Raw genomic sequence first — 17,472 nt, 5'->3', positions numbered from 1 at the left:
GTACAGAGGAGATGTCAGGGGTAAGTTTTTTACTCAGAGAGTAGTGAGTGTGTGGAATGGGCTGCCGGCAACGGTGGTGGAGGCGGATACGATAGGGTCTTTTAAGAGACTTTTGGATAGGTACATGGAGCTTAGAAAAATAGAGGGCTATAGGTAAACCTAGTAATGTTCGGCACAGCTTTGTGGGCTGACGGGCCTGTATTGTGCTGTAGGTTTTCAGTTTCTATGGATTGCAAGTGACATTTGGAAGGTGGTGTGTGCTTTCACGTGGACCGAGGGCCCAGTGTGTGAGTGACAGAGAAGTTCAAGATGAGCTTCAACTTGTGCAAATTTGACTGTTTAATTAGAGTGGGCCCTTTTCTTTCTGTTATTCTTTACTAACCCTTGAGTTAAGTTAAGATTCATAAATATAATGCCTTTAATCATGTGCAGTGTGCTGTCTGTTATTTCATGGCATTGTAACAGGGTAGCAGATTGCACAGCATCCACACAATCTCATGAGTTTGCTGGGACTTGAGTGTCTTCCCTATACTTAGGCAGCCAAGGAAACCAGGGTGTTTCACATTATTTTACCTTTGATATGGTTGAGTTTTCCAATGGCATCATCCAGTCCCTTGCTTTCAGTTTACTCTGTGGCAGTGCAAATGATGGGTGGATCTCCTAACAAGTTGTATATGCCTCAGCCAATCACATCCACACAATGCTGGCCGTCCTGTTTTTACCGCACTCTGTACAAGTCTATTGGCTCATTCATTGTCATTGTTATGAATGTCATTCCCACAGGAGTGATTTCTCCTCCTCAAGTCAAGTCAAGTTTATTGTCATTTCGACCATAAACTGTTGGTGCAGTACACAGTAAAAACAAAACAACATTTCTCCATGACCCTAGTGCTACATGAAATAACACAAAACTACACTAGACTATGTGAGACAGCACAAGGCTACACTAAAACAACATAAAGTGCACTAGACTACAGCCCTGCACAGGACTGCATAAAGTGCACAAAACAGTGCAGTGCAGGGCAGTACAATAATTAATGAACAAGACAATAGGCACAGTACAGGACAACATAATAATAAATGATGTAGATGTCAGTCCAGGCTCTGGGTATTGAGGAGTCTGATGAGTTGGGGGAAGAAACTGTTGCAGTCTGGTTGTACACAGCCCGAATGCTTCGGAGTCTTTTCCCAGATGTCAGGGGGGAGAAGAGTTTGTATGAGGGGTGCTTGGGGTCCTTCATAATGCCGTTTGTTTTGCGGATGCAGCGTGTAGTGTAAATGTCTGTAATGGCGGGAAGAGAGACCCCGATGACCTTCTCAGCTGACCTCACTATCCGCTGCAGGGTTGGATATCTGCAGGCTTCAGTTAGTATCTTTAACATACTGTCCAATCTCATTTTGTGGGGTGACTGAAATAGCCAAACCAATGTCTAATTCCATTCTAATTAATTTGCTGTTCACCTCTGATGTTAAAGATTTTGCTTGTCTTCTGTTAGTTTCCACATATTGTAAATCTGGAGGCTACTCAATTCTGTGTGATAATTATCAGATTTTTCATCAACAGCATGCAGATTAGTGCTCTTTTTGAAACTGCAGCTTGACTTTTTCTCTTCCCTGCGTAAAACATTTATTTTTGTCTGCCCAACATGCCTCTTGTGTGTGACCTACTTTGTTGCATTTTCTGTATGCTTTGCCTTTAAGCCTGCATTGGTCTGGTGTATGTGAGCCCCTGCCACAATGGTAACACAACGTTTTCAGACAGGTCGGTTTCTGTTTAGACTTTGCAATTTTGTTCACGTTCCATTTCATTCCTGACTGCTGTTTCCATTGATCTCACAATCCCAACGCTCTTTTAAATGTAAGTTGTGTTTCAATTAGCAGTCATTTTTGAATGGTTTCTTGTAAAATTCCACTAACTAAACAATCTCTCAGAGCATCATTAAACATTTCAGAACTGACAATGGTCAGAAAACTTCTTCAATTCAGCCACGTATGTTGAAATAGACTCTCTTTCCTTTTGATCCTGCTTATGAAACTTTAAGCATTCTGCAATCAACAATGGTTTCAGTTCAAAATGTTCCTGCATTACTTTCATAATATCAGCAAAGTTCATTTCTGCAAGTTTAGTTCGAAGCAGTTAAACTTCAAAGTAAATGGCATGCCTTTAAACCCAATGCACGCAGCAAAATTGTTACTTGTTTCTCATTGTCTATTTTATTTGCTTCAAAATACTGTTCAGTTAGCTCAGCCAATTATTTGTTGAGCCATCAAACACGTCTATCTTTCTGATGAAGCTAGCAATTTCTGCTTTTATTTATGATTATTATCATCCGATACCCACTCTTTATGAATCTGTAAATTCTTCCATTTTCTGACTTTAAACTCAATCATGTCTTCCCTTCTGAAAAACGCACGCTGTGCTTTTTTTTAAACTTGACTGCACGTGATCTGTTTTTTACCCACTGTTCCTTGCTGCACTTCAACGGGTTGGTAGAGGCCATCTCAGGTTGGCACTGTTATGTTTAGTAACTTCAAAACATTATCCAATTCAAAGGAAGACGGGACTCTGAAATGCGAGTCTCACTTTGTGCCTTACTTTAAGTGAGGTGCATGTAGCACGTGGTGGCATAATGATGTTTGCAATTCATGTGTTTTTACCTATGACCCATAATGAATTATTTTAAAAACAATATATTTAAAATATTACATAAATACTACTGAAATATTAAATACACAACATCTGGCATTTCTGTTTTTATTTCAGGTTTCCACTTTTTTAATTGTCTGATAGACTTATAGAGTCATTTAGCATAGAAACAGGCCCTTCAGCCCAACTCATCTATGCTCACCCATATTCCAATCTAAGCTAGTCCCATTTGCCGGCGTTAGGCTTATATCACTCTAAAGTCCAGAGTCTAAACCTTTACTATCCATATACCTGTGCAAGCAACTTTTAAATGTTGCTACTGTACCTGCCTCAACTACTTCCACATACAGACCACCCCCTGGGTGAAGAAGTTGCCCCTCAGGTTTCGAGTGGTGTGGTGGCATTGGAAAGGGTCCAGAGGAAGTTCACTAGAATCATTCTGGGAATGAACGCGTTAACACACGAGCTGTGCACCTGTGCTCACTGGATTCAAGAGTGTTTGACGTCATTTCCTGTATTTAAGTGTGAGGAGAACAAAATAATTGTTACTCTGGATCTGATGCAGGAGAAAAACAGTGAAGAATAATTTGTGTTCAATTCTGGTCATCTCATTATAGGAAGGATGTGGAAGCTATGGAGAGGGTGCAGAGGAGATTTACCAGGATGTTGCCTGGTTTGGAGAACAAGTCATATGAAGCAAGGTTAACAGAGCTGGGGCTTTTCTCTTTGGAGCGTAGAAGAATGAGAGGGGACTTGATAGAGGTCTACAAGAGTATGAGAGGCATAGTTAGGGTGGATAGTCAGTACCTGTTTCCCAGGGCACCAATAGCAAACACCAGAGGGCATATGTACAAAATTAAGGGAGGGAAGTTTAGGGGAGACATCAGGGGTAAGTTTTATACACAGAGGGTTGTGAGTGCCTGGAATGACTTGCCAGGGATGGTGGTGGAGGCTATAACATTAGGGGTATTTAAGAGCCTCTTGGACAGGCACATGGATGAAAGAAAAATGGAGGTTATGGGGTACTGTGGGTTTAGTACTTTTTTTTTAAAGATTATATGGGTCAGCACAATGTGAAGGGCCTGTACTGTGCTGTAGTGTTCTATGGTTTAATACAACCATAATACTGAAAAAACACAAACTATAAATATGTACCTTAGCTTATATACATAAATTGATTGTGTGTCCATAAAGGTGACTGAGGGGAAATAATACAGCAGTGGTCGAGTTAGTGAGTGGAAGTGTTGATCAGCCTTACTGCTTGGGAAAAATAACGTTTTTGAGTCTGGTGGTCCTGGTGTGGATGCTACGTAGCCTCCTCCCTGATGGGAGTGGGGCAAACAGTCCATGAGCAGGGTGGGTGGGATCCTTCATGATGTTACTGGCCCTTTTCCAGCACCTGTCTGTCTGTGTGTGCTTCATGGCGGGTAGACAGATGCTGGTGATGCATAGGGCCATTTTGACTGCCCATTGTGGAGCCTTCCCGTCTGCCCCAGTGCAGTTACCGTACCCCACAGTGACGCAGTTTGCTAAGACGCTCTCCACTGCACAGTTGTAAAATGGCATGAGTGCTGATGTGCATAGTCCAGCTCTCTTCAGCCTCCTCAGAAAGAAGGGGCACGTGTGAGCTTTCCTGATTGTGTAGGATGTGTTCTGGGACCTTGAGAACTTGTGTGAGATTTGCACTCCCGGGAGTTTGAAACTGCTCATAGTTTCCACTGCTGTGCCGCCAATGTAAAGAAGGGTATAAAAAAAGAGTTCTCCTGAAGTTAATAATCATTTTCTTTGCCTTGTTGACATTGAGGAAGAGGTTATTTGCCTGGCACCAGGCCTCGAGCTCTTCCACATCCTCTCTGTTGGCTGTCTTATTGTTGTTGGTGATAAGCCACACCCCTGTGGTGTCATTAAGGAACGTGATATTGTGATTTGCTTGGATTAGAAGAACGAGGAGGGGATCTCATTGAAATCCATCAGATATTGAACTCAATAGCTCAGGCAGAGCAGTCGACAGCGGGCCAAGATGCTCCCCCAGGTTGGTCTGGGAGGATGTTCCATACTGAGAGTGTGGCATACCCTTTTCTCTGGCCAGGATTTGGCCCTCGCCCTCTAGGGCTGTAGTTAGAGTCCACAGGCTCTGCATTCGGAGGCTGGAGAAACTGCCTTGTGGATGTGGTCCTCCTCCCCATCTCCATTGACAATGCAGCTGAGTTAGTCATAGAAAAGGACAGCACAGAAACAGGCCCTTCAGCCCATCAAGTCCATGCCATACCATTTAAATTTACTCCTCCCATCATCCTGCACCGAGTCCATAGCCCTCTAAACCCTTACCTGCCATGTACCTATCCAAACTTCTTTTAAATGTTGAAATGGAGCTTGCATGCAGCACTGGCACAGGCAGCTCATTCCACACTCTCACAACCCTCTGACTGAAGAAGTTTCCCCTCCTGCTTTTCAACTTTCACCCTTAATTCACGGCCTCAGGTTGTCGTCTCACCCAACCTCAGTGGAAAAAGCCTGTTTGCATTTACCCTATCTATACCCTTCCTAATTTTGCATACCTCTGTCAAATCTCCCCTCAATATTCTTATGTTCCAAGGAATAAAGTTCTAACCTATTCTGTCTGTCCTCCAGTTGGGCTCATCCTTGTAAATGTTCTCTGCGGTGTAGCTCCTGTCTACCCTCTAGTGGACACTCCCTGCAAGGCAACCAGATCCATAAGTCTCTGAGACATGGAGTGAAATAGGCCATTCAGCCCATCGAGTCTGCTCTGCCATTCAATCATGGCCGATTTATTATCCCTCTCAACCCCATTTTCCAGCCTTCTCCCGATTATCTTTGACACCCTTACCAATCAAGAACCTATTAATCTCTGCTTTAAAAATGCCCAATAACTTGCCTTCCACAGCCAACTGATGGCAGTGAATTTCACAAATTCATTATCCTCTGGCTAAAGAAATTTCTCCTCATCTGTTTTAAATGGATACCCCTCTATTGTGAGGCTGTGACCTCTGGTCCTAGGCTCCCTCAGCAAAGGAAGCGTCCTCTCCATTTCCATTATGTTGAAGCCTTTCCACATTTGATAGGTTTCAATGAGCTTCCCCTTCATTCTTCCAAACTCCAGCAAGAAGCGGCCCAGTGCCATAAAATGCTCTTCATTAATTAACCCTTTCATTCCTGGAATCATTTTAGTGACCCTCCTCTGGAACCTCTCCAACGCCAGCACACCCTTTCTTAGATAATGGGGCCAAAACTGTTCAGAATACTCCAAGTGTGGTCTGACCAGTGCCCTATAAAGCCTTAGCGTCACAGGGAGAACGGACAAACTCCTTACAGACAGCGGTGGGAACTGAACTCCGCACTGCACTAGCGTTGTGCTAACCACAAAGCTACCGTGGCTCTGCCAGATCCATTAGTTAAGCAGCAAGGGACAGGCCCTTCTGCCCATCAGATCCATGCAGATCATCAAGCCCCCACTCATGCTCACATCATTTTACTCCTCCCGCATTCCCAGCAACTGGCCTCCCCACCGGATTCTCCCACCCACACACAAACTAGGGGCAATTTACTGTGGCCGGTGAACAGCCGGATCTGCATGAGTTTGAGATGTGGCAGGAACCCCACACAGGCATGGGGAGAGCGTGCAGACGTCATGCAGCTAAGCTCCCACCACCCATCAACAGCTCCCAATGGTGAGTGTCTCAGACAGCCTCTGACAACCAAGTCCAGCTCCTGGCCTTCACGTGTGGCTCAGCTGCCTGGCCTGAAGGAACCGTTTCTACTGACAGGAGAAGGGTTGAAGGCAGGTTACTGGTGCTTTGAAACCAGTCATGTGGGGCAGATGGGGCTTGTCAGCTGTGGTTGGCAGCTCATCTAGGAGAAGGAAAGCTCCGCTGTCTTGTGGCTATACCCACTCGGAGTAAATCCCAAGGAAAATTCTGGAGCTGGAGTCCCTAATGCATTTTCACGTTGAGTTCAACACTAACTGGCAACTCCTGCAATACCGCTGCTGCCAAACTGTATCAGACTCTGCCATTCCTTCGGATTCAGCAGCCGCGTGGACTGAGGAGGCTGGTATGGGCATCAGCTTGCTCTCCATATCGTAATGCCCTGGCTTGTGTTTACCTCGGCACCCATCAGTGGTTAACTGCAACGGACGACCTCAATGCCACCTGTGCCTGAGGTCAGGATCAAACCTGGGCCTTTGCAGATGAGAGGCAGCGGCACTACCAGCTGCAGCTGGGCTGGCAGAGACCGTGGGCTGAAAGGACTCTGCTGCTGTGAAGAGAAATCACATAGAGAGGATAACATGACAAGTAAAAACAACAGACAGTCAAGCATTCATTCTTTTAATATTTCTGCACAATACTTTCAACTTTCAAGATCAGTTTAAGAAAACAGAGCGGAATGGTCCTCTCTCATGGAGAGCTATATCTGAGGGCAGTTCCCTCGGGGTCCCTCTCCGACACCCACCCCACCTGCACCAAGATAAGCCTGTAGCTGGATCCCACGCATCCCTCTCCTCGATGACGAAGATCCCCCAGACGGCCACAACCAGCAGGGAGATTGTTGCCGTTTACATCTGGTCGAACATCCCTATTACAAGTTCTGAGGTTAATAAGCATAAGAGATTCTATATGCTGGAGATCCAGAGCAACACACACAAAATGCTGGAGGTACTCAGCAGCGCAGGCAGCATCTGTGGAGAGGAATTAAATAGTTGACATTTTGGCCCAAGACCCTTCATCAGGATTGGAAAGGAAGGGGGCAGAAAGTAGATTGCACTTCGTGTGTGTTGCACAAGTCTTAAAGTTTTTGTTTGGCTTTTTAATCACCTTAGGCTGTGGAAGGCACTGTAGAAATTCAGACGGTTCATCCCACAAAGGCAGTCGTTCTAATGATAAAAATACTGGAGCTGCGTGAGAAATCAGCGTAGTTTCAAAATTGACCAAATGGACAAGATAGGAACACGCCAACGACTGCCACAAAGTACTTCGACCTGGGCGAATAGACCAATGGCAGGCGTGCAACAGTGGTCACGTGATACAACCGGAGGTAGCATCCTTGTGGGTCACGTAGTGCTGGTCAGGATATTTAGTAATACTGCAAAGATGGCCATTTTTCTTATAGTAAAGGAGGTTTCCTAGAGGGTAAGGAATAGCTTTGTCTCCATGTTGTTCCCAATAAATGTCTCAACCATATAAATGGAGGGAACTTAATCTCGTCCAGTCAAAGTGGACTAACCAACCACCATCTTTAAAGACAGGGAGAACGGATTGTGCCTGCCACTCAGGACCAAGTTGAAATAATAAACACAAGAGGTTCTGCAGACTAGAAATCTTCAGCAACACACACAGTGGAGTCCGAGCCCAAACCTTCAACTGTTTATTCCTCCCTATAGAGTGGGTTGGCGAGTTGTCCTACTGTAAGGCCTGGGGAGAGTGCACGTGGAGAGGATGTTTCCTCTAGTGGGGGAAGCTCGGACCAGAGGGCACAGCCTCAGAATAGAGGGATCTCCCTTTAGGACAGAGATGAGGAGGAATTTTTTCAGCCAGAGGGTGGTGAATCTGGAATTCATTGCCACAGGCGGCTGTGGAGGCCAGGTCACTGGATGTATTTAAAGTGCAGGTTGAGTAAGTGGGTTAAGGGTTACAAGGAGGAATGTTGAGAGAAGACATTCGATATGACTGAATGACACAGCAGACATGATAGGCTGCACATTTCTAAGTTATAGTAATTTTTCATGGATTGCACTGCCCTGCCCCCACAACACAGTAAACCTGATTCTAATTCCAGAGCGTTCCCACCAGCTGCTGAAGCCTCAGCCCGACAGCTGGGGACTTCACCCAATAGCCTGATCCTGATGAAGGGGTTCAGCCCAAAATACCAGCTGGTTACTCTTTCCCACAGATGCTGCCTGACCTGCTGAGTTTCTCCAGCTTCTGCAGATTTTCTCCTGAGTCGGAGATAGCCCTCCATTGTTCTAACATCCATGTGCCTACTTAAGAGCATCTTAAATGCCCCTAATGTATCTGCCTCTACCTTCCCCCTAGCAGTGCAGCCTACGCACCTACCAGTCTCCATGTAAGAAACCGACCTCTGACTTCCCCTCTATGCTTTCCTCCAAACACCTTTAAATTATGCCCCCTCACATTAGCCATTGCCACCCCAGGGAAAAAAAAAGCACTGCCTGTCCTCTTTTAAGGCAGCGATTGATTGAAAAAGGGGTTCAAGGAATTACAGGGAGGAGCTGGTAAAAGGGTGGTTGAAGAATCAGTCATGATTGAATGGGAGAGCAGATATGATGGGCCAAATGGCCTTGTGATTTAGGTGCTATATCCTCTCCAGGCCTGACCTCCCTAGGTACACCTTGAGATTCCAGTCAGCTCTTTGAGAGACATCAGGCCTGACTAGAAAACGGCTGGGAAGGGGGGTCCCGGGAAGGACAGCGACCCTGACCCCAGGCCACAGGCTGCCTCGCTTTGCTTCAGCCTCAGGCAAGGGCCCTTTGGGCCAGCCGACATTCATAAGACCGTACAGGAGCAAGGTTGTTGTCAGGACGTGAAGGCCAGAGTTATAGGCAGAGGCTGAGTTGTTTAGGATTTTATTCCCTGCAGAGGAGATTTGACAGAGGTATACAAAGTTACGAGAGGCAGAGATAGGGTAAATGCAAGCAGGTTTTTTCCACTGAGATGAGACCTAAAGGTCAGAAGTTAAGGGTGAAAGGTGAAATATTTACAGGGAACTTATTCCCTCAGAAGCGGTGGATGAGGGCTTGATTGCAAAATTTGAGAGAAGTTGGTGTAAGTACATGAATGGGAGGGGTATGGAGGGCTGTGGGACTAGATGGGCTGAAGGGCCCATTTCTGTGACTCTGAGCTGCTCTCCCATTCGATCATGGCAGACTGGGCCCCGGAACACACCGTTCCAAACAGCCAAGGAAAGAAATGCCGCCTATTGGATAGTTCACAAAGATGAAAGCATTCAGAACAAGCTACAGACTAATTTGACATTTTAGTGTCAGCTTTACAGAGAACAAGATTATTTTTATATAAAAAAGGAAAAATATATCTCTCTCTATGTTGACCTATTGTCTGCTGTGAAGACAGACGATCTCTTGTCCCTCTAGAAGAGCTTGTTCTGCTTCTTCAACACCTTCTGCTTCCAGGCTGGTGCCTGATTAAACTTCTCCCGCGTCATATTGAAAATGTCCTCAAAGTCCTCGTCGGACAGATATTGCTGTGGAGAAAAATCCAACAGGGCTGTTACTGAGGATGGAGTGTGTTCAGAGAACAGTACAGGCCCTTCAGCCCACAATGATGTGCTGACCCTTTAACCTACTCCAATACCAATCTAATCTCTCCCACATGGCTCTGCCCTTTTCTTTTATCACTGTGCCTATCCAAGAGTCTCTTAAATGTCCGTTATGTACCTGCCTCTACCACCATCTCTGGTAGTGCAGTCCACGCACCCACCACTCTCTGTGTAAAACAACCGACATCTGACACAATACTTTCCTCCAATCACCTTAAAATTATACCCCTTCATATTAGCCATTTCCACCCCAGGAAAAGGGTGTTGGCTATCCACTCTATCAACACTACTTATCAAATCTTGTTCATCTCTATCCGGCCACCTCTCATTCTCCTTCACTCTGAAGCCCGATCTCACTCAACCTTGCCTCATCAGACATGCTCTCAGATCCAGGCAGCATCCTGGTAGATCTCCTCCGCACCCTCTCTAAGGTTTCCACAACCTTCCGATAATGAGGCGACCAGAACTGAACAACATCCTCCACATGAGATCCAGCCAGGGTTTTATGGAGTGGCCATGAATCAGGAATCATGGACCACCTACAGCCGGCGCCTGAAAGCCCTGGACCGATATCACCAAAGCTCATTATGAAAGATTTGGAGGTTCAGCGGGAAGGACAGACGCACTAACACCAGCATACCAGAGGAACACCATGTGAACAACATCTCCATCATGATAAAGCAACACCAATTCCAATGGATAGGTCGTATCACCCAGATGCATAACTCACACCCACCCCAAACAGATCCTTGACTCCCAGTTGAAGGAAAATCAGCGAGCCCTTGGTGGGGAAAGGAAACACTTCAAAGATAACATCAAAACCAGCCTGAAGAAATTCAACATCACATCTAAAAACTGGGAAGACACTACATTGTACCTGGATGAAATCTGTTCAAGTGGGAGCTGCGTTACAGGAGAATGACTTCACTGTCTCGCAGAGAACAAGCTGCAGCTGTGAAAGGAGAGACTGAACAACCGATAAACCCAGCCTCTGACCACAGTCACCACTCACTCCTGTCCACACCGCACCGGAACATGTGGATCCCGGATCAGCCTCTGACCACAGTCACCACTCACCCGTGTCCACACCGCACCGGAACATGTGGATCCCGGATCAGCCTCTGACCACAGTCACCACTCACTCCTGTCCACACCTCACCGGAATATGTGGATCCCGGATCAGCCTCCGACCACGGTCACCACTCACTCCTGTCCACACCGCAGCGGAATATGTGGATCCCGGATCAGCCTCTGACCACGGTCACCACTCACTCGTGTCCACACCGCACCGGAATATGTGGATCCCGGACCAGCCTCTGACCACAGTCACCACTCACTCGTGTCCACACCTCACCGGAATATGTGGATCCCGGACCAGCCTCTGACCACGGTCACCACTCACTCGTGTCCACACCGCACCAGAATATGTGGATCCCGGATCAGCCTCCGACCACGGTCACCACTCACCCGTGTCCACACCGCACCGGAATATGTGGATCCCGGATCAGCCTCTGACCACAGTCACCACTCACTCCTGTCCACACCGCACCGGAATATGTGGATCCCGGATCAGCCTCTGACCACGGTCACCACTCACTCGTGTCCACACCTCACCGGAATATGTGGATCCCGGATCAGCCTCCGACCACGGTCACCACTCACTCGTGTCTACACCGCACCGGAATATGTGGATCCCAGATCAGCCTCTGACCACGGTCACTACTCACTCCTGTCCACACCTCACCGGAATATGTGGATCCCGGATCAGCCTCCGACCACGGTCACCACTCACTCGTGTCCAGACCGCACCGGAATATGTGGATCCCGGATCAGCCTCTGACCACAGTCACCACTCACTCCTGTCCACACCTCACCGGAATATGTGGATCCCGGATCAGCCTCCGACCACGGTCACCACTCACTCGTGTCCAGACCGCACCGGAATATGTGGATCCCGGACCAGCCTCCGACCACAGTGACCACTCACTCGTGTCCACACCGCACCGGAATATGTGGATCCCGGATCAGCCTCTGACCACGGTCACTACTCACTCGTGTCCACACCGCACCGGAATATGTGGATCCCGGATCAGCCCCTACAGCCTCTTGAGGACCCACCAACAGAGAATCCCTTAGGAGGATATCGTACTCGACTGGAGTGATCGCACTAATACTATCACAGAGGCTCAACCTGATCTCGCAGCTCTTGAACTCAATCCCCAGCAAGCCAAGTGAATACTGGCATCAAACCAAGAGTCCACGAGTACTCAAATCCGTTCAGCGCCACAGGGCCAAACTTGAAAAGCCGGAGAGGGGCCACCCCCACCCCCCACCACGCTCTACATGATCTCACCTCCTTTTTCCCGGGATCCACCCCTTGAGGAAGCTCCTCCGGCGGGATATCTATCAGCAGTTCTCGAGGGTAACACTCCCTGCCATTGACGACGACGGGCCTGGCCAGGGGAGGGGAGTGCGAGGAGGAGGATTGGGGGGGAGTGGCGTGTACAGCGCCTGTAGACGGAGGGCTGTGGGTTGACTGGGCCCTAGGCACCTGTTGACTGAAGGAGGAGGAGGCGGGAGTCGAGGCTGGGGCATGTTTCCTGTTCAAGTCGGTATTGTGGAGATCCTGTGGGAAGACACACTGTTATAGGGCAGTCAAGCAGAAAAAATAAAAATGACTTTTACTAAGTTATAAAGAGAGGCAAAGCCTTTCCCATCACACAAAACAAAAAAAAATGCAAATGCTGGAATTCTGAAATAAAATCTGATCAAGAGATAGAGAGAGGGAGGGAGGGGGAGAGAGAGGGAGGGAGGGGAGAGAGAGGGAGGGGGAGAGAGGGGGGAGAGAGAGAAGAGGGAGGGGAGAGAGAGAAGAGGGAGGGGGAGAGAGAGAGAAGAGGGAGGGGGAGAGAGAGAGAAGGGAGGGAGGGAAGAGGGAGGGGAGGGAGGGAGTGAGAGAGGGAGGGAGAGAGGGAGGGAGAGAGGGGGAGAGAGGGAGGGAGAGAGAGATGGAGGGAGGGAGAGAGGGAGGAAGAGAGAGAGAGGGAGGGAGGGGGAGAGAGATGGGGGAGAGGTCAGGCAACAAATGTGGAGTTTAATATCTCAGGTGTCCTTTTTTATCTTTATTGTCTTAAATTTTGATGAAGAGCCTCGGACCTGAAATATTATCCATTTCTCTCCCCACAGGTGCTACGTGACCTGAAGCATATATCTGGAATTTTCTCAGTTTATTTCAGCTGCCAAGTATCTCTGCTGCAGGAGAACTTTCATTGTCAGGCCATCTCTCTGTCTTTTCCCGCCCCACCCTCATCTTTCTCTCAATTTTTCTCTCCCTCTTCCCTCTTACATTTTCTTTCTCTCTCTGCTCTCTCTCCACACCCCCTCCCTCTCCCCCCTGTCCACCCCTCTCTTTCTCTCTGAGCCCCCGATTTCGACGCAAGGCAAGCTTTTCACTGTATCGTGGTACATGTGATGATGATAATCTGATACCAACACCCTGGCACTCACCACGGAGATCTGTGTGATGGCTGAAACATCGCCAAGGTTACCCCGCATCCTGTCGTAGCTGCTTCCACCGCCGGCCTGTTGGAGGTGGCAGAGGGGTAGGGTGTGGTGACAAAAGAGGCAAGCTTCATCTCTGCATGCACACTGAACTCTCCTGTCTCTCGACCCTCCCCACCTTCAATGGGGCAGACTGCACTTGGAGCATTGTGAGCACAGTTGTGCCCCTTAACAGGGAAAAAATTTGCTGGCAATGGACAGGATTCAGAGGGGGTTCGCGAGAACCATCCCGGGAATGAAAGGGTTAACCCTTTCATTCCCAGAAGAATGGTGATGAGGACAGATCTGGCCCAGAACTAAAAGCACAAGAGAGGGCTGAGTCAGATATGCACAGAGCTGTTGCAAACTGAGACGTGATCCTGAAAGGCTGGTGTGAAAGAACGGGAATTTCCACTGGGGGCCGGAGGAATGATGAGATGTTTTTTTTTTACAGGACTATTGGGAAAAGTGGCTGCCGAGGGGAGATACGTCACCAAAGAAGGCGGGAGGCACTCCTTCAATCTGCTGGCTTGCCAGCCACCCTTGGGCATCGGTTTAGCCTCCCCCACCACGGGAGCAGGTGGTGGACGGTCGTACGAGCAGCCGGTGCAGATCACAAGTCCTGGTTATGCGACCACTGACCCCAGGCAGACCATCTCTGAAGAGAATTGATCATGACTGGGGTCACCCGTCTTGTAAAGACACTGCCCAGAAAAATGGCAAACCACTTCTGTAGAAAGAGTTGCCAAGAACAATCACGGTGATGTAGACCATGATTGTCCAGGCCATACGGCACAGCACATAATGATGAGGACCGGGAAGGAGCGAGCGGACCGGCAGGGGATTTTTTCAACAATCTGTTCTGAAAGGACGTCTCTGCACGCTGAGGCTGTGGTCACATCGTTTGTAACCCAGAGGACTTCATGAATTGCTGAAAGACACTGGTGTTCAAAGAGTGGAGGTCAGCAAGCCCGTACTTACGGCCCACTTGTGTGTGTCCCAGGCGTTGAACCACCCGGTGAAGGTCACGGGCTCAGCTCCCTGCTTCACCTGGACAATGAGTGTGTGTGGGTCGCGCCCCGACGGGTGTGACTGGAGGTACTCCCTCGCCGAGGTGATGGACTCCTGCTTCTCATAGTCGTTGGCTGACCGTCCTATCCACAGGAATATCTGTGAACCAAAACATGGAGGGCCTGAGTTACAGGGACTGATTAGACACGCGAGGAGGTTATTACCTGGGGCATAGAGATCAAAAGTGTTGGATCCAACTGTTTATTTCTTAGATTAGGCTGCTTAATTGTAATTTTCATTGCAGTTTAACAATTAAATATCTGCTTATATCTTAGGGTACTGTCTAAAAGTATTAGGCACATACGTACCGCTAGGGTGCACAGTCCTTTATTTGTCAATGTGGAATGGAGAGCGAGTTAGTAAATCTGGTGGGAACAAAGGACGTTGGGAATGGCGAGGGTGGAGTGCTGCGGGAGGGGTGTGGGACAGGTGGCAGAGAAGGAGAGCCAGGGGCAGGTGGTGGGGGTTGCGTAGACACACCCAGCCCTGAGATACCAGGCGTGGTCATTTGATCCCAAACAATTGGTTTATTGATCGTTACAGAATGTCTCTCTGGTGCTTCCCGCTCCCTCCACTCTCCCTTCCCCTTTTCCCAACCATGATTCCCCTCTCCCTGCCCCCTTCACACTCTCAGTCCACAATAGAGACCCATATCAGAATCAGGTTTGTCATCACTCACAGATATCATGAAATTTGTTTTTTTTTGCAGCAGACACAGTACAGTACAAAACATAAAATTACTACAGTACTGTGCAAAAGTCTTAGACACCCTAGCTCTATATATGTGCCTAAGACTTTTGGGCAGTAATGTACATAATCACTTTATACGAGTAATTGCTTAGTATGCTTCCTAGTGCTAACAGTATGTACAAACCCCATTTCCAGAAAAGTTGGGATATTTTCCAAAATGCAATAAAAAGAAAAATCTGTGATATGTTAATTCATGTGAACCTTTATTTAACTGACCAAAGTACAAAGAAAAGATTTTCTATAGTTTTACGGACCAACTTAATTGTATTTTGTAAATATATACAAACTTAGAATTTAATGGCTGCAAAACACGCAACAAAAGTTGGGACAGATTTAAATAAGATTGAAAAGTGCACAGAATATTCAAGTAACACCAGTTTGGAAGACTCCACATTAAGCAGGCTAATTGGTAGCAGGTGAGGTATCATGACTGGGTAGTGTCCATCAAAGGCTCAGTCTTTGCAAGCAAGGATAGGTCATGACTCACCCCTTTGTGCCAAAATTCATGAGAGAATTGTTAGTCAGTTCAAAAGGAACATTTCCGAATGCAAGATTGCAGAGAATTTAGGTCTTTCAACATCTACAGTACATAATATTGTGAAAAGATTCAGAGAATTCAGAGACATCTCAATGTGTGAAGGGCAAGGTCAGAAACCACTGCTGAATGTGCGTGATCTTCGAGCCCTCAGGCGGCACCGCCTAAGAAACCGTCGTGCTACTGTGACAATTATAGCCACCTGGGCTCGGGAGTACTTCGGAAAACCATTGTCACTTAACACAGTCCGTCGCTGCATCCAGAAATGCAACTTGAAACTGTATTACGCAAGGAGGAAGCCATACATCAACTCTATGCAGAAACGCCGGCGAGTTCTCTGGGCCCAAGCTCATCTCAGATGGACCGAAAGACTGTGGAACCGTGTGCTGTGGTCGGATGAGTCCACATTTCAGCTAGTTTTCGGAAAAAACGGGCGTCGAGTTCTCCATGCCAAAGATGAAAACGACCATCCTGATTGTTGTCAGCAAAAGGTGCAAAAGCCAGCATCTGTGATGGTATGGGGGTGCATCAGTGCCCACGGCATGGGTGAGTTGCATGTATGTGAAGGTACCATTGATTCTGAGGCGATATTAGGATTTTAGAGAGACATCTGTTGCCATCAAGGTGACGTCTCTTCCCGGGACGTCCATGCCTATTTCAGCAGGACAATCCCAGACCACATTCTGCACGGGCTATAACAGTGTGGCTTTGTAGGCACAGAGTGCGTGTTCTTAACTGGCCTGCTGCCAGTCCAGATCTATCTCCTATTGAAAATGTATGGCGCATCATGAAGAGGAGAATCAGACAACGGAGATCACGGACTGTTGAGCAGCTGAAGTCTTATATCAAGCAAGAATGGACAAAATTTCCAATTGCAAATCTACTACAATTAGTATCCTCAGTTCCAAAACGAATTAAAAAGTGTTATTAAAAGGAAAGGTGATGTAACACAATGGTAAACATGCCTCTGTCCCAACTTTTGTTGAGTGTGTTGCAGCCATCAAATTCTAAATTTGTGTATATTTACAAAATACAATTAAGTTGGTCAGTAAAACTATTGAAAATCTTTTCTTTGTACTTTTGTCAGTTAAATAAAGGTTCACGTGAATTAACATATCACAGATTTTTGTTTTCATTGCATTTTGGAAAATATCCCAACTTTTTTGGAAATGGGGTTTGTATATGCAAGTTAATTAATTAATTGAGATACAGAGCAGTACAGGCCCTTTGAGCTGCACCGGACAGCAATCTACCAATTTAAAGCTAGCCTAGTCACAGGACAATTTACAACAACCTATTAACTGACCAATTGATGTGTTTTTGGACTGTGGGAAGCAAAGCAAAGCACCCAGAGAAAACCTATGCAGTTCGTAGGCAGAACGTACAAACTGCTCATAGACAGCAGTGAGAATTGAACCCGGGTCACTGTTACTGTAAAGCGCTGTGCCAACCACTACACTACCGTGCCATTTAATACGCTCCTAGAGGTTATATAAAGTATAATTCTGGGAAATGCTTGCATCTTCATTGTACTGCCTTATTTGATAGTGGCTTTCTAATTGGCTAACTCTTACCTGTAAATTTGAATGGAGTTCTCCTTATCTATGAAAAACAATGA

General features: G+C 47.1%; 1 protein-coding gene across 4 annotated transcripts in view; it reads right to left on the bottom strand.

Moving 5' to 3' along the window:
• Positions 1-6,977: 6,977 nt before the first annotated feature.
• Positions 6,978-17,472, bottom strand: part of vill (villin-like) — a 117,937-nt gene continuing 107,442 nt past the window's right edge. For all 4 annotated transcript variants that reach the window (XM_059971709.1, XM_059971707.1, XM_059971710.1 and 1 more), the window contains exons 17-20: positions 14,480-14,668; positions 13,466-13,540; positions 12,312-12,584; positions 6,978-9,883 (exon numbers count right to left, since the gene is read on the bottom strand). In XM_059971709.1, the coding sequence (XP_059827692.1) occupies positions 9,770-9,883; positions 12,312-12,584; positions 13,466-13,540; positions 14,480-14,668 (651 nt within the window). In that variant the 3' untranslated portion in view covers positions 6,978-9,769. The remainder of the gene's footprint in view (positions 9,884-12,311; positions 12,585-13,465; positions 13,541-14,479; positions 14,669-17,472) is intronic.

Source organism: Hypanus sabinus, chromosome 6 (genome assembly GCF_030144855.1).
Source record: "Hypanus sabinus isolate sHypSab1 chromosome 6, sHypSab1.hap1, whole genome shotgun sequence".
In the NCBI taxonomy this organism is placed as follows: domain Eukaryota; kingdom Metazoa; phylum Chordata; class Chondrichthyes; order Myliobatiformes; family Dasyatidae; genus Hypanus; species Hypanus sabinus.
The sequence above is the reverse complement of the archived record's forward strand: the minus strand, read 5'-3'. Positions and strand labels throughout refer to the sequence as shown.